Genomic DNA, 26,111 nt, shown 5'->3' on the forward strand with positions numbered 1-26,111 from the left:
TTGTAAGTATGTATGTATGTAAAGATGATTACATACAGATGATAATTTGGGGGCCTGAATTTTTATTTTGTTTTAACATGAATTTTTTGTGTAACCATGTTTGTCATAACGGGAGTGCACTGTGACAGTGCTTTTATCACATAAAATGGTCTCATAATGTGAAATCTGACCCTGTTAACCATAATAGTCTGACAAAGGTACAGTGTAGCTAGCATGATATGGATTTTCTGATTTGGGCATTTTAACATTTTGAATTCTTCAGTTTCGTTGTCATGTATGATTTGTTTCTTTTTCATTAAAAAAAACAAACAAAAACAAAATACCTTTTTAAAAGAAATAGTACTGTAGTACAAAGATTGGTCATCAAAATAGAACATTTTAAAAACAGCTGTTTAAGAATCCAACTTTCATAATTCAGACAGGAAAGTTAAAACATCAAACTTTTGATATGGAAAAAGAAACATGGCATGTTGAGTTTATCTTTAAGCTTTAATATCGCTATTAGCTAATTTTCTCAGCTTCACTATTTGCAACTGAATAAGGGTGATGAGGTACCAGGTCACACATGCATCAAGGATAGTTGGTTTTTTGAACAAAAACAGAAAGTGAAAAGGATACGTACATCTGTAATGATTCAAGAAAATAGAGTTGTATTTATTTCTGGTCCTTTGTGTGGATAAAGAGAGGATATTTGCAACTGTAATCACAAGGTTACATGAACTTAACTCCATTCAGTGCACACCATTTGATTCACAGATGATGATTATTACTATTCACGATACAATTCATGGATGACACCTTTGTCACAAATGGATTAACATTTTGGAAAATTCTTTCGAAAATTTCTACATTCGAAGAAATTTTGCACTCCTGGCTCTACTTTAACTACCGGTACACTATATGTATGCCACAACTCTACTGAAAAAGGTATAGTAACTACATATTTTCATTCATATTTTTATTCAAAAACAGTGTGAGTTATCAAAGGCGGCATAATACATGTAAGACAAATGCACCCACACACACACACACACAGAAGCATTAAAGGGGAAGGCTAGTAACTGATCAGTGGGAATCAGTGGAAATGCTGGGAGATGATTGTTCCAATCCTTATGGGATTCATTCAAGAGTTCATTGTATATCTATTGTTGTGTGAAAATGATTTGCTTCAGAACGGTCTCATATTCAAGTAATGTGCAGATTAATGCTCCGTCACTGACCAGGGACGCTAACCTGGAAGCATTAAACTGCACATTACTTGAGTATGAGACCATTCTGAAGCAAATCATTTTCACACAACAATAGATATACAATGAACTCTTGAATGAATCCCATAAGGATTGGAACAATCATCTCCCAGCATTTCCACTGATTCCCACTGATCGGTTACTAGCCATCCCCTTTAAATACAGTATATGCACGAAAAAAAAAAAAAAATGAATGACAGTACATGCAGAGTCCCTGTGATGTATATTGCATAGTAACACTGCATGCAAGACACGTTTAAATTAAAAAAGAAAAGGTGTCGGTGGTAAAACCTCAATTTTAGTAAACTTTTCTTGGGCATACATGTACAGGCTTGTATAAGTGAGTATGTATTTGAGTGTACATGTATGCATTTGAATATTGTACATGTACTGTATATTCATATGTACATATTTGTGTGTGTTCGTACAGCTGTATACATTGTAGGCCCTATATATTTGTATGCACAATAAACAGTTTTTTTGTGTGCATGCATTGCACGTATCTTCATTGGCAAGAGTTAAATCGAGTCAAAGCTAATGAAGTCTCGAAGACCCCGTTAACACTGCAGGGATGGGCCGAGCTCGGGCCGAGCCCAGGCCGAGCACCGCTTCAATTGTGGTACTCGGCCCACAATTTTGCGCGTTTATAGTGGAGGGCTCAGCCCGGGCTTTTAATTCAAACCTTTCAACATTTTGTCATAGTGGCTCTCTGCTTGTAAACAAACAATTATTATGGAGCGCGCCAGTCACAATTTGGTATCACATTAGGCCCAGTTTGCATTTACAGTGAGAAAAGGCCAGGCCGAGCCCAGGCTGAGCCTGAGCGGAGACTACCTCCAGAGCTTGGCCAAATGCGTGGCTGTTTTATGGTACCGCATTTGGCCTTTGAGTATTTACAATGTACAGTGAAAGGAAGGCCGGGCTGAGTCCGGCCTTTTCACTCACTGTAGATGGGGTCTATGTGACAAGACATTTAAAATAGGAGATACAGTTCAGACGAAAGACCCAAAGAGTGTTTAGCACTCACCCGAGCATTGCAAGCTCACTTTTCATGCATTCTTGTAGACTATCACCAAAGAGCAAACATGGGGGTCTCCAGGGAGGCATGGTGTTCATTTGTATACATTCTGTCACACTGGCAGTAATACATGCCAAGTTTGGTGAACACATGACCATGTGTTTTCAAGGAGATCAAAATAGCCCTCAATTTGGTCACACCCTCTCAGGGCCCCCATGGGGACATCCCTAAATCTATCATGAACAAACTTGATGCTATGGTCACCCATGTAGCGGGATACAATACTCATAGCACTTACTTGGCTCTACATTGTGTCTCATCTGGTTGCAGAGATGAACGTCTTTAAAGGGGATGGCTAGTAACTGATCAGTGAGAATCAGTGAGAATGCTGGGGGATGATTGTTCCAATCCTTGTGGGATTCATTTATAGAGTACATTATATATCTATTGTTGTGTGAAAATTATTTGCTTCAGAATGGTCTCATATTCAAGTAATGAGCAATTTGATGTTTCCAGGCCGTTAATGATCGCCCCGTCAATGTACAGGCATGCTAACCTGGAAACATTAAACTGCACATCACTTGAATATGAGACCATTCTGAAGCAAATAATTTTCACACAACAATAGATATATAATGTACTCTTAATGAATCCCACAAGGATTGGAACAATCATCCCCAAGCATTTCCACCGATTCCCACTGATCAGTTACTAGCCATCCTCTGTAAAGATTCTTTGATTTTGGGGCTACACAGAAAATTGGTTTTTAAAAAATGGTTTTAAAATCCATCACGGGGCTCCCACAAAGGAGCTGAAAAGGCAAAACACTTATGTACGACGGGCGCTGAATGATTGCAACAACTCACTACAGCCTTCAGCTCAGAATGTAAGCTTGAAAGGCACAACAAATTGTCAGATAACATGTGCTAAAATTTTTGTGCTGACAGTTTAATGCACCTAACATGAAAAGGCACAACTATACTGTGAGATCCAATGAAACTATATTGCTTATTTTGGTTCGCAGCAGCCAACAAAATTCAACTGGCAAGAAGAAGGAATAAACGTGAAAGACTCTATCAAAACAGTTCTCTGCTACATGTCCCTTGGAAGACTCCAAAACAAAAAATAATATACGTATAATATGAAATATAAAAATACCCACAGTCATGATATTCAATGTTTCTCTCATACTTAAAAGATTCCCGTAATCGGGTTTGCTTACAAATGTATACTGCATGGCATAGTACAGTAAATTACTGTCTACAAAAGTTACAAGACCCACAACTTACTTTTTTCCCCATTACAGTATACATTAGATATACATTTGTAGTGTGAAAAGCCTCGAGTTAAATGGAGCAAATCAACATTTCAGAATAAAAGGAGTTTTTGCATACCATCATGACAGAACAGAATTGCACTGTAGACTGATCCACAGAAATGTCTGCAGAACAAAGAATTAAGAGGACACCACACTAGCAAATCAGATAAAAAGAGTGGCCTGATAAATCAAACTGTCTGTCAATAGGATTGAGGCACTTTGGGGGATCATTATATCAACAATTATTACCTTCTAGCGCCCAGAGGTTTCGTAATAGGATTTCACCAGACCTCTATTCGCGTAAGTTCACACGTATAGAAATGCACAGGTTTGGAGGGTTGAAGCAGATCAAATTCAATAATCAGTTGATACTAGGATGATATGAACCAGACAGATACATTGTCACATACCATTCCCACAAACCATTAAAAAACAAAGGTACATATTGCAAAGATGGATGTGTACAGACGTACATGCACAGTTTATCAGTTTTACAAGAGGGGCGGCCATGAGCGGTCCAGGAGGTCAAAGAGGTAAAAAGAACTTTCTTAGCGATTCTTGCAGAACACTTCAGTTCCACATAAAGACAAATACCCAGTCTACTGTACCTTTTATTTTATACATATTCTGTGCGATAATATCTAATCTTGGATTAAAGGAGCGCAAAATTATTTGTAACCTGCGACCCATTTTCATACATTTGCATATCATTCCATATCTTATAGTACAAGGTTTCTCACTAAAATTGTTATATATGAAGTGCCTAGTACAAGTTACATTCTTTTGTTGAATGAGTGTGCAAGTTTGTTTCGAATGCTCATAGGGGAAAGATGAATGATACATCTTAATTTGGATTTATTTACTTTGCTCCAAAGAGAAAATCAAACGACAGACAACCACTGCAATAATACTTCCCTTGTCCTTTACTCGTAATCTGGTGGGAGCGTTTAGGATAAACATGACCAAGTAGCTTTGTTGGACTTGTTTTGGTTTCAATTTTATTACTTTAAATTTTTTCCTGTGGCTAAAACAATAATTCAAGTACAATGAACTTAAAAACATGTTACATGATGTCAGTAAATCAGAAAAAAGACCATAGCACATGTTTAGTACTGCGTTTGTCTCACACACAAAAGAACATATAAATATAAAAAATAGAAAAGCACTCGTAGAGCTCAGAAGACCTCTGCCAAGCAGCTCATTTCCAACCATACAAGCATCCCTCCCAATGATAGCTTTAAAAAAAAGAAAGCTTAGAAGTGTTTACCTCATAAGCTTCCTACTGCGTAGCTAATTGAGTGAAACAAAGCTTTAGTGGGCATATATGCAAACCTCACATATGTGCAGCTTGAACTCAAAAGTTCATTGACCCTACATTTTATTTGCCAAAATATTAAGAATTTCTTCAAAAATTCATAAAAATTCCCAGCTCACTACCAGAATTTAATCATCTTTTCCTTGTGTCACTATTAAATTTTCCTGTAAGTTTCATCCAAATCCGTTCACAACTTTTTGAGTTATCTTGCAAACAGACAAATCAACGTCAACATAAGCATAGCGTCATTCCTTGGCGGAGATAATGAGTTGTGCATTCATATCACACTGAAATGGTGGGGGGGGGGGGATATGCTAAAGGGTACCATCATCAACTGAGACAGACCTTGATGGTGGCCCCAGTAAAGGATTACAATAATGTATATCATTTCACATTTTAAATATCATACCTACAGAAATACTGAAATAAAGTCAAACCTGTCTTGGTGCCCACCTGTCTATAGCAGCCATCTGCCGTATACAACCACTAAAAACAATTCCCCCTGAGACAAAAGCCGTGCTCAAAACCATGTCTATAGTGGCTAACTTTTTTCGTCTCCCTTGGGTGGCTGCTAGAGACAGGTTTGAGGTGACTGCTAGAGACAGGTTTGACTGTGCGTATATCATACTCTGGTTTCCCTCCTGTGAAGACTGGTTACTTGACGGATCTCGAGCAGAAGGCTTTATGCACCGGAAAGGAGATGATGGCTGCCGTGGCGATGCCGAGAGAATCCGAGACAGATGCCGCCCCGAGGGCAAACTCTTTCTGTCCTCCTTCAAACTAGAACGTGATGATAATGGACAGAAACAAGTGTTGATACCTACGTATCCAAAATACATTTTACACATGCACACCTGACAAATTCTTGTAAGAGGCTCTACCTGGGAATGTGACAGTTTGCTCAAGGTAACTGGGCAAACTCCATTATTTGTTTCTGGGAGGAAAAAAACTATATTCATTCCGGAAAATTAACCTTAATTTGTTCTGCAATCAGAAATTGAAAACCATCAAGAAAAATATTCATATTTGGCTTTATTTAGAATGTAAATAATTATGCTTCATGTGCATATAGTGTACAGTGCATTCGCAACAATGGAGGATATGTGTTTAAAAAAAAAAAGAAAAAGGAAAAAAAAAATTTCCACATTTGAATAGTGCGAAGTACTAGTAACCTACATGTATATGCAGGCACTAGATATGTAGAGTGAGCAGATGCACTATATATCCCTAAAGTACCCCTAGGATCACAGGAGGGTACATGCTTCTTCATTTGTTGTAAAAAACTCTGAACAAACAGGCATACTGTATACGCTATATATTTCGCGTGGGTTTTATTTTCGCGAATTTCGCGAGTCGGGAGCTATTCGCGAAATTAACAACACGCGAAAATATTACCTTCCAAAATGAATCCCTTGCCTTGACGATACAAACATTTTACGGCTTACCGAACAGACCATACTGGCTAAGCTTGTTTACGTACATATAGCATGTCCACGTTTCACAACTAGTAAATAAGAAGTATACACAGCCCAGTCGCTGTGGTAGCATTCGTTGCTAGTAAGTTGAAAATTCACACTTTCTTTGCCACTTCATATTTTCCCTGGTCCCCCAATCGCGAATTTAACCACTCGCGAAAATGTGTGACATCGGCAATTCGCGAAAATTTATGTACGCGAAAATTATAGCGTATACAGTATGCCCAGAGTGAAATGCATTCCCAGTTGTTTGGAGTGAAATGCTACAATATCCCATTGAATTGAGGCCTCTTGCAAGAACATAACACAAATCCACCTTAACACACACTACATGCACAGGCCCACACACACGCAGTGTGGACTACAGATGGGGAAGGTAACATTCCATACTCGCAAGTAATTGCATGTATGAGTGGACGATGGCACTCGATACGACCACAAGCACAACATCCTATAGCCCAACAGCAAATGTTCATACTGAGCAATTGCCAGACTCTATTTGGAGCTGGCTAGAAAATAACTCTCCTGTAAGGAAATAATCCCTGCGATCATTTCAAAGGATTTACGTGTAGTCATCATTTTTAGACATCAAATACAAACAACGGAAGTGTTTCAGTCGAAATATGTCCCGACAAAGTGGTTTGTGGTTCCAATCAAGCAGTGACAATAACTCATAATAAGTGTGCTACACTGAATTTTGTTGCACTAATGTGGCATTCTCGCTACAGAGGTTCCCCATTATCGGGTGGGTACTGTACAAATTGGGTGCAGCATTAATACACGGTTTGTTGTGCTCACCCGTGTGCGCAAGATGTAAAACGTGCAGACGTACGCCGAACCGCCGAGCAGCCCTTCGTACAGGATGATGGCAAAGATGATGAAGATAGAGGGGATGAAGAAGTAGAGCAGCTGCATCACAATGAAGATCAAATTCACTACCTGCACGGGCCAAACACAGATTGAGGATGAGAGGATTTTGATGGCAGCCCACGGTTGTTAAAAGGATTCCTCATGCTTCTCACCTGATCGCAACATCTGTTCATTAACAGCCCGATTAAGTCTACTGAATTTGATCATTGACCTTGTGGATTGACCGTCCACCATCCTTTGGGAAGGAAATAATTCTGCATCCATATCTAGCCTTACAGAACTACATTCCATCAAACACCACTGTTAAAAAGATAAGGTTAGGACTGGAAACTGGCATGCTCAGCCAAATTTCAACAGCCCTTGACCATGAAGTATGACCTTTCACTCCATTATCAATTAACATCGTTCATCTATCCATTTCTACCTTTCATTACATCCTACTATAACTACATTGTCCAAGCTGAAATCATGATGGACCTTTACAATCCCATAATTTGAGTTACATAAAACAATTGAGGAAAACTATCTCTCAAATCTATCAATGTGTGACAATGAATTCAAAACTCACTATTTTCAAGTACAAAGGCTACTATTCCTACAACCCCCAAACCAAGCAAACTATAAAAGAAAACTTTCCATGATATGCCACCTATTGACAAAATTGCCCTACATACATGTAGATGTAGAAAAGGAGCAAATTTATCAGTGTTTTTGTAGACTAGTAGCCATGATATCAAATCATGGACATACATATTCAGGCTGGACTCAAACTAATGATCTCCTGATTACCGGACAGGTGTCTCTATATATATTAACTTTCAATGATGTTGGAAAAAATTTTCTAACAGAGAAGAGCTACTACCTTCAAACCATCACGAATAGGAACATTCTTCATCAAGTTGTTAACCCGCTGAAGACAAGTCCCGAGTATACTCGGGCAGGTGTCTATGGGAAATGCATGTTGTAGCAAAATCAGTCCATCCTCAACAGTTTAATTTATGGGGAATTGTCCTATCTCTGATAGATACAAGGGATTAACAAATCCATACATTCAGATCATCTCTTACCTGGAGGACGGCCATTATCCATGTTTTTTCGATGAACAAAATATTGACTGATGACCGTGAGATGAAGACACCCAACTGATAGACAACTTGATACCTGCAAGGAAAATTAGTAAATGACCAATACACAATAATCCTTCTTGCATCTTTCTCTTCCAAGGCAGGATCTTTTCTGTATTTTTGTTTTACTTTGCTTGCTTGTGTTTTCTTCTTTTTTTTCCCCAATAACACAGGCTTCAAACTACCACACACAGCATATATTTTGCAAACAGGGACTTCAACGAAAAATTCTGTCGAGTGGCTGAATTTAGGATAGAGAACCACTTTTACCAAATGACAAAGACACATTATCCCTTTTCTTTTTTAGGCAATCTCACAAAATTTGTGATGATAAAAACAATACACATCGTACACAGTATAACAATGAAAAACTTTCCCTTTTCTCTCCCTTTTATTTCCAATTCCTTCTTTCCAGCAGAAACTATGTTGATGGGTTTCTTTAGTGGGCTTTCATGCAACCTTTATCCTTTTATTCTAAATAGTCACTACGTATTCACCAATTTGTCTCTTCCAAAGAGCAGTGATTCAATACACCAGGACTTCTTGGGAAATCCCCCAAAAGGGACCCACAATCTGACTCTAGTACTTAATTGCATGTATATGACAATTGCAAAACCAAACCATATACTTGTGTGAATTTTTCAAAATTTATCGTGAATGAAACAAGCTCTCAATATAGACATAAATTCATGGCACACACCACACGCTGGTGACAACTGTATCGTAAGATAGCTTGCCAACCCCAGCACCATGAGATTGAAAAATAAATGATAATAGAAAGAAAGAAAGTGCTGTTTCAAAAGTGATCATGGCTTTGAATCATACAAAACATTTCTATGTCAGCTGAGTACATTTACAAGTTAATCGCGTGAGATACAGATGTAAATCGCTTCTCTTTTGTTCATTTTTTTGTATTTCCTCAAGCACCGACGGCCACTGTGCAAGGCCTTGCCCATCAAGAAGTGGATTGCAAGGCAAGAGTGTCAGAAAACAGCTTTTCTGGGGGGCATTTCATGAAGTGTTTTGTCTGACAAATTTGTCCGACAAATTTGCTCTTGGTCAATCAGATGCTTGTCAGAAAAAAATATCTGACAAAACTCTTTATGAAATGCCCCCCTGGTTTCTCTCACTGGTCCACTCTTGTCATCTCATTATGAAAATGTCAAAAATAACAAACGTATGGATGAATTAAATGGCAAGATTGCAATGATGGCTGAAAATGAATGAAATCGCTACAAGCATATGTAATCCACGTGAGCCAAAGACTGAAAAATGAACTACTGTATAATAGACAAGTATAAGATATTTGTGGCATGAAAATTTGCAAATTGGAGCCAATGGCTTTTTCCATGCCATGAAATTTTCACTAACTGCCACTGGCATCTTCTGCATCATAGTGTAGACAAGAACTATTCGTGTGCATTTTACTTTTGCAATCTTGGCTCTCAAGAAATTTGCAAGATTAAAATGCACATGAACATTTCTGGTTTTACAGTATGCAGACATACAGCACCATGAGCTTACCATCTGTACTGAGCTTCGTGCGACAGCCATGCCCCAGGGAAGAACAGCAACTCAAACTGAAGATAAAAATGTTACAAAAAATTTGTCATCATCTATTATACATACTTGAAATGAAGCTATATTTTGGCAGCAACAACATTTTAGAATAGGTACATAGTACATATGACATTGGTATGTACCTACCTGGTTATAAAATCAAAGGTCACTGCCCATATTTAGATGCAGAGCTGCCAACTTTTGTAAAAGCCTTTCAGTACTATGATGGCTGAAAATCAGTAATTGCACCTTTTTTGAGTGAAAATCAGTAATCCTTAACAGTGTTATAGAATTTATCACAGACAATGATTATTTCTAAAATCAGTAATTTGCTTGTAACCTTCAGTATTCTTGTCCTATTTCAGTAGAAATTACTGAAAATCAGTACTAGTTGGCAGCTCTGTAGATGGATGGCTCATCTCTTTAACCGCATTGTTCAGTCACCAAAACTCACCCCTTTTTTATGTTTCAGGGTCACACAAGTGATGTGTTAAAGGGAAAACATGCACAAGTTTGCATCCGCCTGCAGAACAGTTGATATTTGCACTAAATTGTGCACATGTGCATATTAGAAATATGTGAAAAAAAAAAAATCATGTTGGATGAATAACAGGATTTCTGGAACACAAAAATAACTGATCATCTATGAATTACAATGTACAAATTTGTCACGTGAAGAAGTATACCTACCAGTCCTTGGTTGATGACATACTCTGCGATGTACACAATCATCAGAGGTATAATGAGGTACAGACTTGACTGTATGGGAAGAAAGAAAATAGCAAGAGATCAAGAGGATTGTCTCATAAATAAAACAAGAGAAAAAATAGTGTAGGACATATCCTTTAGAGAAATACTGATTGCCCTACAATCACGATGGGGATTTTTTATGGCAGGAGAAAAATATTGCAATCTGTAATGTTATCAGTATTAATAATAGTGGCTATTTGTATAGTGCACAGGTCTACCTTTCGTTGCTCATGGCACTTCAAGAAAAATACATGCGTACATAACACAAGAACAGCATACCTGCCAACATTTCAAGATGAAATATCTTACACGTGGATTGCAAAAATCTTATTTTATATGCAAACTGAAGTTAAAAATCTTACTTTCGGTCAAATCTTCAGAAAATACACATGAAAAGTATATCTAAATATTTTTTTAAAATCTGATTTCTCTGACAGAAAATCTGATTTTGCTATTTTTAACGTAAAAAATCTTACTGAATCTGATAAAATCTTACTAGTTGGCAAGTATGGAACAGGGAGAAAAATAAAAAATTAACTAACTAGCAAACACAACTTGATAAAGAACAAAATTTTCTTAAACATTGTAGATTGCAGTTTATATGAATTGTCTATGTGAGAGGAACAATATGTTTTCTGTTTGGATTTGAATGTTTCTCTTGATGACAACTGACGTAATTGAATAGGTACAAGCCGTAGTTGATTCCAAAGTTTGGCTCCTATTATGAAAGCATGATGCCTCATCCATGTTTTATTCTGAGCATTTGAAGCAAACAGTGCATGTGATGACGTATTTTGTGCCGGATTGTATTTGGGAATAGAGTTATGCAGGGATGTCGGGGAAAGAGAACAATCTGAGAGATGTAATGTACTAAAAACAGAATCTCAGAAGTAATCCTCTTTTCAACTGGCAACCAATATAAAGAACGGAGAATTGGTGATACTGAATCTGACCTTAATAGTAAGCGTCAACAAATGAGCGGCAGAATTTTGAAACTGTTGGAAGTTTGTGACATTTCTCTTTGGGAATTTACAAAACAATGAATTCGAAAAAATCAAAACAAGAGAAACATCACAGCATGAATGTGAATACAGCACACTATATCTGCTGCGGATTTGGACAAAAACTGTCATATGATACTTAAATTACGCAACTGATAGCTAAAATTCCACTGAACTCGAGTTATATGACTTTGAAAAGACATTTCCTGTTAAACATAATGCCTAAATTATGAACGGTTTATGATGGAATGATACAAGTGCTATCGATATAACATGACATGATAGGTCTGCTTTGAATCCAATAGCAAAAACTCAGTTTAATCATCATTCAGTTTAACCCTAAAAAGACTGGGCTATTTTGATGCCTCGCAGGACTGGGGGGTGGGGGGCTCATTGAGCCCCCCCCCCCCAAGATCTTGGCCGTTGACCGCGTGATTGCAATGAAAATTAGCATGCGCATCCCCCATAAGGTAATTATCTCACAATTATTCAAATTCATTCTTGATAAATTAATCATGCTAATTTATGCATTAAAAAAAAAAAAAAAAAAAAAACGGCTGTAAATCTGTAATTAAAGGTCCAAAACTGCTAATTTTTGGTCTAGGTACTCTTGGTAGGATTCTTATTGAATGTACATCAAAAAGACGGCAGTATCAACATTTTTTTCTAATTGTTTTCAACATTCTATTTTTTTTGTTTTTACTGACGGAAATCATCGGCGACACTATTCCGATCATAAACAACATGAAATCAATTGATTTTGATCAGTAAAAGTAAAAATAATGATACATTTATGAATTTTGGTCAGCAACAGAATTTGCAGGTTTTTGAGCAATTTCAGGTCTGACATGCACTTACAAAATATTGCGTTACTTCAGAACCGTGTACCCAGGCGTCGCGAATTTGGTCTTAAAAGTTGCGCAAGACTTAAAAGAAAAAAGTCATAAAACGTTGCGGCGCGAAATTTTTACGTTACAGAGTTATCGTGAAAAATGTCGAGGGCCCCCCCCCCCGTCTTTTCAGGGTTAAGGCCACTGGATGCATGGCAGATTTTCACGTCTTGCAAACATGCTTCAAGTTTTGCAATGGCGGATGACAGTGAAGACATAGTATGTTTGAAAAAACAGGTGTTATATGTCATCTGCAAAACAATAATATAATGTTTGTAAAATACCAGTACTTTACTGATTGGTTGCATGTAAAGGGAAAAAAAGCAGTGGGCCTCCAACAGAACCCAGCGATACACCAAATTCCACAGTGGTTTTACCAGAGGTAGAATTACCAAGTCTGACAAACTGAAATTTATCAGATAAATTGAACATACATGTAAACTAATCAAGGACATTTAATTAATACCCAAAGATTTCAACCTTTGGATTGGGATAGCATGAGCTACTGTGTCAAAAGCTGAGATCAATTATGACAAGAGCAGTGATGCTACGACAATACAATTCTCTGAAAATACTAAATTGACTAATAGTGTTTCCACTCTTTGTCTCTATGACCAGGCTCGTATGCAGATTGAAATGAATCAAACAATTCATTATCTTGCAAATATGGTGTCAATTGTGAGAAACAACCATTTCTAGCAGTTTTCTCAAAAATGATGAATTTGAAAATGGACAGTATTTTTGAGACACTTCTGATATTAGCCTGTATTTTTCATCTATTCAAGGTTGGATGAATAACATTTCCTTTACAAAACCCATGGGACTACATGTACACCTAAACTTGGGAAAGCATTACTTATTTAAAACAAGGAAAAGTAGACATTACGCGGTGCGTAATATATGTCCCCGCCGGAAGTAGCATTTTGTAGCAAAATGTACAATACAGGTCAGAAATCAAGGTCAAAGGTCAAAGAAGTCAAAGGTCAAAATTCTGTGTACAGGTTTTGAAGCCCTCACCTAGTGCCATCACATAAAGCAAACGGAATTGAAATCGGGTTAGAAATGGCGAAGGAGTAGCATTTTGTAGCCAATGTACAATATAGGTCAAAAATATAGGTCAAAAATCAAGGTCAAAGGTCAAAGAAGTCAAAGGTCAAAATTCTGTGAAGAAGTTTTGAAGCCCTCACCTAGTGCCATCACATAAAGCAAACAGAATCGAAATAGGGTTAGAAATGGCGAAGGAGTAGCATTTTGTAGCTAATGTACAATATAGGTCAAAAATAAAGGTCAAAGGTCAAAGAAGTCAACAATCAAAATTCTGTGTAGAAGTTTTGAAGCCCTCACCTAGTGCCATCACATAAAGCAAACGGAATCGAAATCGGGTTAGAAATGGCGAAGGAGTAGCATTTTGTAGCAAAATGTACAATACAGGTCAAAAAATCAAGGTCAAAGGTCGAAGAAGTCAAAGGTCAAAATTCTGTGTAGAAGTTTTGAAGCCCTCAACTACTGCCATCACATAAAGCAAACGGAATCGAAATCGGGTTAGAAATGGCGAAGGAGTAGCATTTTGTAGCAAAATGTACAATATAGGTCAAAGGTCAAGGTCAAAGGTCACAACTGAAATTCTGTGAAGAAGTTTCAAAGCTCCCATGTCGTGCTCTCATATAAAGCAAACAGAATCAAAATCGGCTCATAAATGACAGAGAAGTAGCAAATTGAACATTTTGATCACACACGGACGCACACACGGACGGACACACAGACACACACACGGACACACACACGTACGGAGCCCGTTTCATAGTCCCCTGCTCGAACTCGTTCGGCGGGGACAAAAACAGGTACCAACACTACGCTACACTTCTTAAAGGTAGGGGATACCTTTTACAGACCTCCCAAAATGCAGCAAAACATTAAATATGAACCTCAGGGGACTTGCTTAGGCCACTGCTTAGAAATTTGGAAGTCAACAGTTATCTAAAATTTGAATAATGCACAAAACTCAACTACTCAGTAGTTCTGTGTGTCAGCCACACTTACGCCTTTTTGTTGCATTCTTCTGTATTTGTGATCTATAAACACAAATCTAAAAGTACAAGAGCTGATGTAATAACATATAGAGTATGTGGCAAGAATGTATATAGAAATGTTTGTAAGTGTTGATGAACTTTCTTCACAAAATATACATGATGCACACACATCCAGTACATGGGTCTGCAAAGGTAGCCTAGTAATGTACTGGAATTTACGGTGAGCCCCGAAAACAATTCAATTCAAATCTAACGGTCAAAAAAATGTACTAAATGTTACCTTCCACTTTCAATACTTTATGGGAGTTTCTAAACTGATACTCTCTTCAACATACCACTGTATTTATACAACTCTTCATTTAAGGCGTGCAAATGGGATTCCCTACCTTTAACCAAATTTGTTGGGATTGGATCAAATTCACATAACATGTGGTAAGTATCATATCCTCATCTGACGATGATATTTTAATCATTATTTATTTGGCCACACAATTGCAATATAACAGTATAAACACAAAGGTACATGTACAAAATGTATAAGGGAGTGACACATGGACCAGGGCTCACAAAAGAAAACTTCTTTACTACTATAATTTGGCAGTTCTACAGACAACATACCTTGATGACTGCAAGTTTTTCTCTGACTTTGAGGTGTTGGAGGGATTCATCTTCTGCTTCTGAGCTGCTGGTCAAAGCCGAGTAGTGGGTCAAACGCCGACCCCAGTCACATCGATGAACTGTGGGTACTTTCACAAGGAGCAGGAAGTAACTGGAAAAGTGAACCACAAAGCCTTTGTACACACCAGCCAAATGAAAATTCAGGCAAGGGATTTTTTTTTTTTTTCATGATCACAAATTATAGCATGTTAATTATATTTTATTCATATCAACTCAAAAGAGGTTTGGCTCAGAAATTTTTTGAGCTATTTTGGCTTGTAATAGTGCACCTTCAGAGAAAAATGCTCACACAATCGATATAGACTTGCAATTCACAGGCTGCAGTAGAGTGCAGGTCTTACACAGAAGGCTTCATGGGATGTATGTACACCGTAACTAATTTCCTGAAAATTTATTCACATTGTCAAATAATGGTGCCATTACACATACTCATGTTGCCATTTCCCTTTATTTCCCAAATTTGACTTGCAAAACTTTCTCAATCAATTCTTTCATATAAGTAATGCTAATTTAAATTCACATTATCACATAGTGCAATATTTCCTAATCGAGTTGTTAATTTCTTGATGCTAAAAGAGTGTGTTATTTCACAACATTGGACGGATGTGAAAAGACCTAAGGCTACATGCATATTTTCCCTAGATAACATAATTTTTTGGCCTTAATATGGCTTACGCTATTACATTGTTTTGTTGTGAGTAATCTTTAATGCACACTGGTAATTTAACAGCCAGGAGTCTATTCATAATTTTGTTATGTGAAATGAGTGCCAAAGTTCTCCTTGGAACATTTCTGAAAAGGGAGCGAAAACACACCATGACAACAGCAAACTGGTTAAAGCAAATGCTTTTTTTTTTTTTTTTGCTTATTTTTCTGTGCATTGTAGTCATTCTGGCAGTGGGGCATTACAGTGCATCCCAACTAATGTGTCATGAAAACAATCATATGAAAAGTACACACGAAATGCAAGACAAGTCATCCCTTTTATGCCCCGTATGGGAAAAGTTTTGTTGACCAGTACAGTTAGATATTGAACAATGACAGCTGAGCTACTCATGGTGTAACAATGTGTGTACCTCAGAGCTAAAATACAGGGGACCACAAGCATAACTAGGACGGTGGTAGACGGTGAGAGGCCAGCCGCTATAAGACCTGCGTAGCACAGTGCACCAAAGAACCCAGCTGCGCCTGTCCCTGAAGAAAATGTTGACACCACATTCCTGCCATGGATTAAAAGGAGGGGGGGGGGGGGGTAAGGGGGAGAGAAATAAAAGACTACATTGTACATTTATTTCCGCTGTTAAATGGAACCTGGAGCTGGACTGCTTTAATAGATGCTCTCTGTTCTTTCTTTTTTTTTTTATATTATCAATAAACAGTCAAACATTTTAATCCTGGGCTTCTGTCTAAAAATTTTTTCGCTGACTTTTGTCCGGCCAAATCAATCCCCATCTGCCCTCAAAGAAACAAACACAAACAGACACAAACAAAAAAAATAATAAACAGCTTTAAAGGAGTTCTTCTGAGCAAAAATTTTGCGAAGGCAGATAGCCATTGCAGTGGACAAAGAGCATCAGGATTTATTGCACTTAGAAGAAAATTGAAGTGTAGGGACATTTCTATAATCAGAATGAAAGGACACTTGATTTTATACCTCTTTTAGAAAGCAGGGGGAATAACACTACCTTTGACCATGTGTCTGTAACAAGATAAGGCAATGTGCATTTCTTATAAAATACAAAAGTTTTGTTGAATTCTCTTTAAGGGTTTCTTCTATTGTTGTCTTGCAATGACGTTACAAACTGTTGTAGTCTTTTCATCCAGCTTTAGTGGCACAGACACTGTAAAAATTCATAACTTTTAAAGGGATTGTCTGATTTTCCTAAAACAACAGCGTTCTCCTAAATCTTAATGCATGCATTCACTCATCCACATATTCAGGAATAATTCCTCTTTACATAGATTTTCATGACCATTTGTAAATTACGTGTCGCGGACAAAAGGTAAAATGACTCCTCACTTGTTATAGAAGGCACAGAGACTCAAGAAGGTGAATTCCCCAAACCCTGCTCCGAATGAGGCGATCCCAATACCTTGAGTAGGAACGAGACAAGAGTTCCAAAATTTGGACTGTCAAACAATCATTTTCACCAAAACATACTCATAGGATGTTCACGACAAACATACAATGTAGAGCAGTCTAGTGCTAGACACAGTCAACTAGGATAACTTCACTTCACATGCATCAATTTGCCATCGATAGTGATACTTCATTTACAATTTGAAGAAGCTCATTGATCTTGACCACTGACCAAGGAGTGTCCTTACCACCTACCCTCAAACATTCCACTGCTGTGGAAATCCTTGTACAAAGGACTTAATCTAAATTAATACAGGATTAATTTCCATCATGCACTCACATTTTCTAAATGGGCTTGCATCATTATCTAAAGTATTACAATTGACAATAAGCTAACTTGGAATTGTCATATTGATAATATTTGTAAGATAGTGTCAAGAAATATTGGCATTATTAATCACGTTAAACGGATTCTCCCCAAGTCAGTGCTTCTTATGTTATATTCAACTCTTATTCTTCCTTACCTTAATTATGGCGTAATGGCATGGGGAAATGCAATACAAACAAAAATGGACAGGGTACTTCTCTTGCAGAAAAGAGCGATGCGTTTAATATGCAATACCGCTTATAGATCACACACTGATGTCTTGTTTAAAGAAAACCGTATTCTTAAGATTACTGATTTATATCGTCTTCAGCTGGGTTGTTTTATGTACAATGTAGAAATTAACGCTACCCCTGCTGTATTTAAGGAAATGTTTCGAAAAAATAATGTTATACATAATTACTCAACGAGGAATGCGAATGATTATCATCTTCCTAAAAATAGAACTAGTTTTGGTAACAGAAATTTCATGTTTACTGGTCCTAAGCTTTGGAATTCCTTTGATCGTTCACTAAAACAAGCTCAGAGCTTGAATAGCTTTAAGTATAAGCTTAAAACTTTGTTTCTTGATAAGTATTGATAAACAGTTTTATGGTAATAAAACGTATATGTATACTTCAATCAATGTTTTCTAGAAGTACTTTCATTAAGTATACTCGGAAGGTTATCTTCTGTTTCATTCATTATTCTAATGGTATATAATGTACACTGTAAACACTTTATACATAAACCTGTGCTTTGTAACATATACATGACTTATTGTATATCCATAGTACGGTTCATAATTGTGCCCTTGTAAATAGTGTATATATGGTGTTTTTGTTATTCCACTCAGCCTTATCTTTGATACTATTTTGTCTATAATATGTAGGGGGACTACATTTAACAAGCAGTGCTTCTAAGTAGTCCCCTCCACATTTGTACATGGTGTGATTTTATCTCAGAATATCACGATATTTTGTATATACATGTTATATACTCTGTATAGTATTGATATTATATCCACTATGTGTTATACCCTGTATATCTCATCATATAATGTCCACTATGTGGAATATGAATAAAATTTCATTTCATTTCATTTCATTTCATTTCATTTCATTTCATTTCATTTCATTTCATTTCATTTCATTTCATTTCAAAGAAACATTGGATGTAATGTGCAGTTTGCTGGGATACTTCTGCCTCCTCAAGGGATAACCCAGTTCACTATATTCTGGCATTAGTATGGCCCTTCGCCTGTTCACATCTCACTCTTCTTCACCTTTGACCTTCAGGTTAGATCTTTAACCTTGTTTGCATGACAGGAAATATTTCCAAGTTAATTTCATTCCTTCTTCTCATACTACCCTCATGTCGGACTATGCGACTTTTTTTTTTTTTGGGGGGGGGGGAGGGGGGTGAAGTTTGGGCTGGAATATGACAATCCAAGCAAAACTGAGTAACCTCTAACTTTGAACTCTGACCCTTCACCCTTATCATTTGAATATCTGAGGTATATACTGTACATGCTTCATCTTCTTTCAAATCACGGGGAGATTGTGAGAAATGGCTGTGACTCAAACCAGAAGAGGCATTGACATACCTAGGAGTCTGAGGGAGATTGTCTCGGAGAGAGCCACTAGGAGGAAGCTGCAGGAACTTGCAAAGATACAGATCAATATCCGGGCACTAAATAGGGAGACAAAGAAACAAGAGGGTGAGAAAATACATACATACATACATAAAATGTACAAACATACATACATACATGCATGCATTCATGCATTCATTCATTCATTCATTCATTCTTTTTTTCTTTCTTTCTTTTACATTCAATGTTCAACTCTACACTCTAGCTACTAAAGATTTTACACTTGGCTTCCCCTCACAAAATATTGGAATATAATATTCATTTAACAAAAACAAAACAGTGGGGGAGAGAAACCATGAAGTCTCTTTATGACTGTTTGCTGTTTATTTCTTTTTTTTTTAATTAGTAGAGCATTCATGACTTTATAATTTGTTGTTTGCTAGCAATAATTTCGTTCTTAATCAACCCTTCATTATCACAGATATATTTTTGATTCGATATAAAGTTGAATGCTTATGTGGGGTTGGGGAAATGGGGGGCCAAAACAAACCATGTCAATGTCAGCATAAAAAAAATACTGATCATTAAAAACAGTAATCATTTCGAAACAACAATTTAAGTAAAAATATGCTAACTCCAAAATACATGACACTTTATACTCACGCAAATATGTCTACTGTGAAGCACAAGAACAAACACTACACTGGCAGCTCTATCATTTCAATACAAAAGCAAAGCTAGCTCACTCGAGCAAAAAGACATTTGAAAGTTGTTTATCATCACGAAAAACCAACACAGATCAATAATGTATCCACTATACCCAAGTGAAGGAATGACAAACTATTGCCTATAAGACCCCATTGCAATGCCTAGCCTGGTAACCTACGCTATGTGCGACTGAAAGAATACTCACTCATATGGAATGAATTCTGCAAACCAAGGAGACAGTAGTTTGATGCAAATACTTGGGATTATGTCACAAAGTAGCACAAGCTGAAAAATAGGAAGTGAATGTACAATCAGAGAATAATGAATTATAGTCACATTTATTATCAAATATCAGTGGATAACAAAATCCAATGCAGTTCTTGCATAAATCAGTCGGCAAAGTCATTTGTGGGTGCATGTGTAGAAAAAGGATAATGAGTTTAATACATGACATCTATTGTAAACAATATACCAAGATAGTGAATAACATATATGTGTTATGTGAAGATTTCAAGAAAATTGCACAAAACTATATTGTTTCTGCTTTACAGAAACTTGTAGAAATTCAGGAGCACTGTTGGTTCAATTGATATGGCTTGTTTTAAAAACAAACAGGTGCAAGTTCAAGCCTATCAAGTGCTTACATCCTTGAACAATGCTTTTGACTCACAATACAATATTTCATTTTGCCCAACAGCATATGGGGGGGGGGGGGTTGTTAGTAATTCTGGGGTTCTGTATTATTGTAAGGACCCTCTGACAGAAGCAAAGGCCAACACTAGAGAGGTTGTATCTACGGCAAAATCAGCCATAGTTTATGTAATTAACACAAATGACATTTATGCATTAAAGATTTGGGCATTTGTCAATTGAGATTGAGAAAGAGAGAGAAAGAAAGAGGGGGGGGGGGGGGCTCACAACATCACTTACTGCTGTGCTAGTTGGGTTGCAGTCGTATGGATTTTCAGGGTGAGTCCCGTTGGTCAAATTCTGAAAAGGGAAAGTCTCAGGAGTTGTCTGCAACAATCAACAAAAGCAGCAAAAACATTTCTGTCACTTTACTAATAATTCATTATCAATAGTTGATTTTGTCTATTAGGCACTCTTGGGGAGGAAAATCTGGTGGTAGAGAACCAAACAAAGAGAATCAAATCTCATTCACTTTTCACTAAAAATAGTTCCCATTTCTGTGCAAATTCAAGAATCTGCACGGAGCACATCTGTTGATGTTCGAGGTGTTGTATAAAACAAATAATGTATGGCCTTTACTCAGTGCAAGATGAGATGCAGTACACTATTTAACTTGGCTTCGCCTCATTGAATAGAACGCCTCTCTGTCACCTTGTGCAAAATCCTGTACTATCACACTTGTGACCTTTCAATATTTGTATTTAACTTTTTAATTATACCTCAATAATGATATACAACCTTGAATCAGGTACATGTAGCTAAAAATCATACAATTGTGATTTCAACCGCTGAAATGCATTCAGCCCCTCTACACAGGCACTTTCAAGTTACATGTAGAGTATTTGCTCTTTTTTTTTTGTCTTATCAAATGGAGCAGAGACTTTTTACATGAATATCAAACTTGAAGCTTGCGGTCATCATTCCTTACAATACATACATGCAAGAATCTACAACACCCGAGCTGCATTCTATTTATACCCGACACACACTCACATTGGTTTCAATCATATGACATAAAAACCTGACTAACAGTTTCAAGACAGCTCTAGCAAGGAAATATTATACAGCTGGTACAACGGTCAAGTACTTCATTATTATGTACGCTGCATTCATATCTAACTCAAGAACTGACATGACCATTATCCAATAATAGACCATATCATAAATCAATGTGCAAATTCACAAGTTCATCTGCACACTACAAATTGTGTACATGACAGAGGTTTTATCACATGCGTTTCAAGGAATTCTAAAGTTCCAGCTATTTTCATGTGACAGTGATACTAGAGTAGCTGCAACTGCATTAAAATGCGAATTGGTGCTGCTCTTGTATCATCACCTTGAAAGCCCCTGATTGTTCCGTAAAATGAATCTTCACAAAATTTCCTACAATGTACACTGACATGAAATTGATAAGATAATGTTGTCGTCTCTGGCATAAAATTACTGTAGCTCTAACTAAAGCAATGATGGATTGTGAGGGGAAAAGGGACATTCTAGACAATGTATTATTCTACATTTTGCAGTACAATGTACATAAATTGATAGTGCTGTGAATAGATTTGTGGAATTTATTGTGATTCTTGAGCACAAAAACCATAACCCAAAACCATGTATTACATTGAACAAGGATGATGACATAGGGGGCTCACATATATTCTAGTACTGTAGCAATTTATTTCATTACAAAACCACTTGCTTAACCAGTTCACCTGTGTAGGATTTGCAAGTTCAATGTATGCATGCTTTCTTTGTTCTGTTTCCATGAGCAACAAATCATGCATTTTTATGTGATGGTGTTATGTCAGCATCCTTGTTATCTGTGATTTGTTATGAATTTAGAAAACATTCATATTCATTTTAATTATATGCTAATCACATTAAATTATGTAACTCTGTACCCAGTATAACCAACTTAAAGATGTTCAAATGCAAAAGTCAGAAAATAATCCAGAGGTCTCCTTTAACTTCACTTGTTGTCTTTGAGTTTTCAACACTGAATCATTCAACAATTTTCATAGCACTGTACAGGAAACCTACATTGTGCGTGTACTGGTAAGACTTGTTGGCAAACACATGTCAGAGTTATGTCTTCCAGGGTCTGCATGCTAAACTGTAATTACAAAGAGAAGAAATTAAACTACTTATCAATTCAAAAGCCTTTCATGTTCTTACCACAGGGGCCAATGTGGGCTGAATTTTCGCCTGTCCAAGTATGTCGTAGGCAGCGCTAAGCATGATCACGTATGGATAGTTGTTGCACATACCAAATATCCTATTAACGAAACAACCAATTAAAGTATGTAATATGAAAGAGGTCAAAAGTCAACAAAACTATGTCAGAATTATTTCTGTGACACCCAAGTCTCTTGGTAAAGTCTTAATAGGCTTTCAAATAAATGTAACTTATAATAGACAAGAATAAACATGCAGTGATCTATTTTGCATTTTAATTTAGACAGTTGTCAAAATGAGAGTACAAGTGTAATACCACTGAAGTACCTTCCAGGGAACTAAGGCCATTGGTATGGAATCTTTAGTTGCTGAAGGGTTAAGAGAGTGAAGCTCATAAAGATTGACCCACAAGTTCTTCAAAGCTTACTGGCAATTGGTGTCAATGGTATCAAAATAGTGTTGCCTACCAAATGAAGAACATGAAAGTAACTTCATTGTCGCACACAAAAAAGGTCTTTATCTGATTTATTAAGCTCTACTTGCACATAAAATAAAAAATTATGCATCCTGTCTTACGAGCTTGGAAGGTGTAGGAGTTCTGTCGTTGTCGTTGGTTTTTTGTCTTATTTTCTTTGGTTTTTATTTTAAAGTGGTTTCATTTTCACCCACTGATTTACTGACGTTCATGGGTTAGTTTGCATTGCGTGCCAGCATTAGGCTCATGATATGTAAACTTTGTACCTGACAGCAGGGGCGGATCCAGGAATTCCATAAAGAAGAGGCAACTTTGCAAAATTATACGGGGCACATGCCCCCCCCCCCAATTTTCTTTTTATTTCTTTTGTTTCAACAAAAAATAAAGAGGGGGCGGGCACCTGTGCGCCCCCTCTCTCCCTCAAATCAGGGAGATTTAAGTATTACTCTTATCCAGACATGAACAGATTTTGACATTTTCAGGGAGACTCCTGCAGAATCAGGGAGACTTGGCAGCTCTGCTGTCTGACAGGAAAAATATTACTGTAATTCAGTTTCATGCACATCTTATGTTTCATTTCTATACATAGCATCGATACCTTCAAGCCATATCTGACTCTACTTTAAAAACTTAAAGTCACTAAAATGCAGTCAAATACAGTCTGTAGGAAGTACATCATATGCCACAAGAAAAAAACATGCTTGGTTCATCTCTTTTATCCAAGTTTTTTTTTCCCCTTTTCCCTTTCTTACCAAAAAGCAGTCAAATTACGAATCATGGTCGAGCGCAGGTCTGAGACACCATCATTCTCGCTGCCCTGAATTTGGCTGTCCGTTTGATCTGATTCTCCCATTCTGACCAATCCTGTGTTCCGCTGCTATGACTGATGTTGATCTGTAGTTTAAGAATCCAACACAGAGATAATAGTAGACAATGCCCTTTTAATAGTTTAAATGCAAGAGAAGATCATATATGTGTACATGGAGCCGACATGTACATGTACATTGTACATGTCTCTGCAGCAAGCAGGGTAAATTACCCATATTACGGTACCAATCCACATTATATCCACAAAAATAAAAAGGTAATCGTGACAACCCCTCTCACCTGAAAATTTCAGATATATGCCTACTGTACCCGACCTACCAACACATACTGTATTAAGCAACATGTACATTAGCGGAAAAATCTGTCTGTCCGGAGTTTTTTATCATCTATTTTTACTTTTACGGCTCTCCTACAGGGGATTTGTCGTATCCCCGACGATAAGATACTACAGACAAATCTTTCGGTCGACAAGTTTGATTATAGGCCTACTTATTCCAGGGCCATTCTCAGATTAAGTGTTCATTTCCATGTGAGTAAAACCGAAAAATCAACCACAAAGTAATACATTCAAAGATGTGTTTTCGGTAACTTCAAAACCGGTCAAATATGAAGAAACAAAAAGTGGAACATTCTAAATGATGGCCATTCATTGAGTAAAAATGAATTGAAATAGAGCATCATATATGATTTTTGATCACCAATCAGATACGTTACCGCAAATTTACATGTTGTAATGGACTCCTAACTTTGAATTAGATTTATTGTTTTGATCCAATTTCTGTTCAGGAAAAGATATCTGTCCCCCCTAAAGATACATGTATTGGGGTTTTTCAAGAGGTAAAGATGTTGTCATCCCTTGCTAATTGGTAGAAATTATTTCAGTGTGGTAGGTTGAAATATGTTTTTTGCTGAAATGAAATATAACCTTAAGATTCACTTTGTATTTTTAACAAATTTCTCTTACAAATGAAGTTTCGATTCCCACAAATCATGCAAAGGGAACGATCCGATCTGGAATTTGAACAGGAAACAAATATGAATTGCTTTCCTGGGGAAATAACTATTGTGATGGACTTGCAATAAAGAGAATAGATCAGGCGTATAACTTGACTTTGTTGCCTTCTTTAATCTCTTGTGGTATACAAACTGACAAATTCAACAACAGTGTCGGTTACCCTGTAGACGAAACAGATAAGAAAGGCATTCATGAATATAACACATATGGAATGCTGCACTATAATAAACATACACAACTTCTTCACCTTAACTGATGAATGACAAAATGAGTTTCTTCTCTCATTTCTTATACTGATGTTTTCCACAATGTATTCATAGTACAGTGTATTTATAATCAAAGTTATCTCTACAACAAAGAGAGCAAAACCAGAAATGTGTGGTATGCTTTGAGATTGAAGAGTGATATGAAAAATATAAATTTTCCATTTTGCATATGCATGTAAGAAAGAATACAGATTATACCAGTTTGATGTTTTGCTTCAAGCATTGTTAGTCTTTCTACACTCTGTCTGAGATGCTGAGATTTAACAGTGAAAATAAACTCAAACAATGAGCTGAATTAAAAGCAGTTCAAACATAGACCAACTCTCCTTTCGATCAGTTTTTGAACATTACTGTACTTCAAACGTATGTATGTGTCATTATGAAATACTCTATGTGATACTAATAGCACTATCGTGACAATACTGTAAAACTCCTAACTTCAAGTCTACGCGTGTGCCTCATCACCAAGAATGTTGGTTAAAATATCACTCCGCCGCTGCCATTGTCACTGAACTAAAACATAGTGGAATGCGTGTCCCTATTCCCAACACGAGACCGTGCAGCCAAATTAACGTGTTGCGTCGCCATCTTCTTAGGGCAATTTTTCCTTATATGGAGTGCACGCTTAGGCGCGGTCAGA

The 26,111-nt window shown here is 37.0% G+C and overlaps 1 protein-coding gene across 1 annotated transcript; it reads right to left on the reverse strand.

The window, feature by feature from the left end:
- Positions 1–5,517: 5,517 nt before the first annotated feature.
- LOC140242336 (battenin-like) lies at positions 5,518–24,254 on the reverse strand. Its single transcript, XM_072322076.1, has 13 exons — positions 24,115–24,254; positions 22,888–22,987; positions 20,953–21,039; positions 20,228–20,307; positions 19,327–19,412; positions 17,297–17,369; positions 16,353–16,496; positions 15,217–15,367; positions 10,618–10,686; positions 9,892–9,947; positions 8,311–8,404; positions 7,154–7,312; positions 5,518–5,663 (listed from the first exon to the last, which is right to left on the reverse strand). Exons 1-13 carry the CDS (start codon positions 24,213–24,215, stop codon positions 5,553–5,555), a joined length of 1,311 nt encoding a protein of 436 aa, XP_072178177.1. The 5' UTR covers positions 24,216–24,254; the 3' UTR covers positions 5,518–5,552.
- Between the last annotated feature and the right edge of the window lie 1,857 nt (positions 24,255–26,111).

This window comes from Diadema setosum, chromosome 2 (genome assembly GCF_964275005.1).
Source record: "Diadema setosum chromosome 2, eeDiaSeto1, whole genome shotgun sequence".
In the NCBI taxonomy this organism is placed as follows: Eukaryota; Metazoa; Echinodermata; class Echinoidea; order Diadematoida; family Diadematidae; genus Diadema; species Diadema setosum.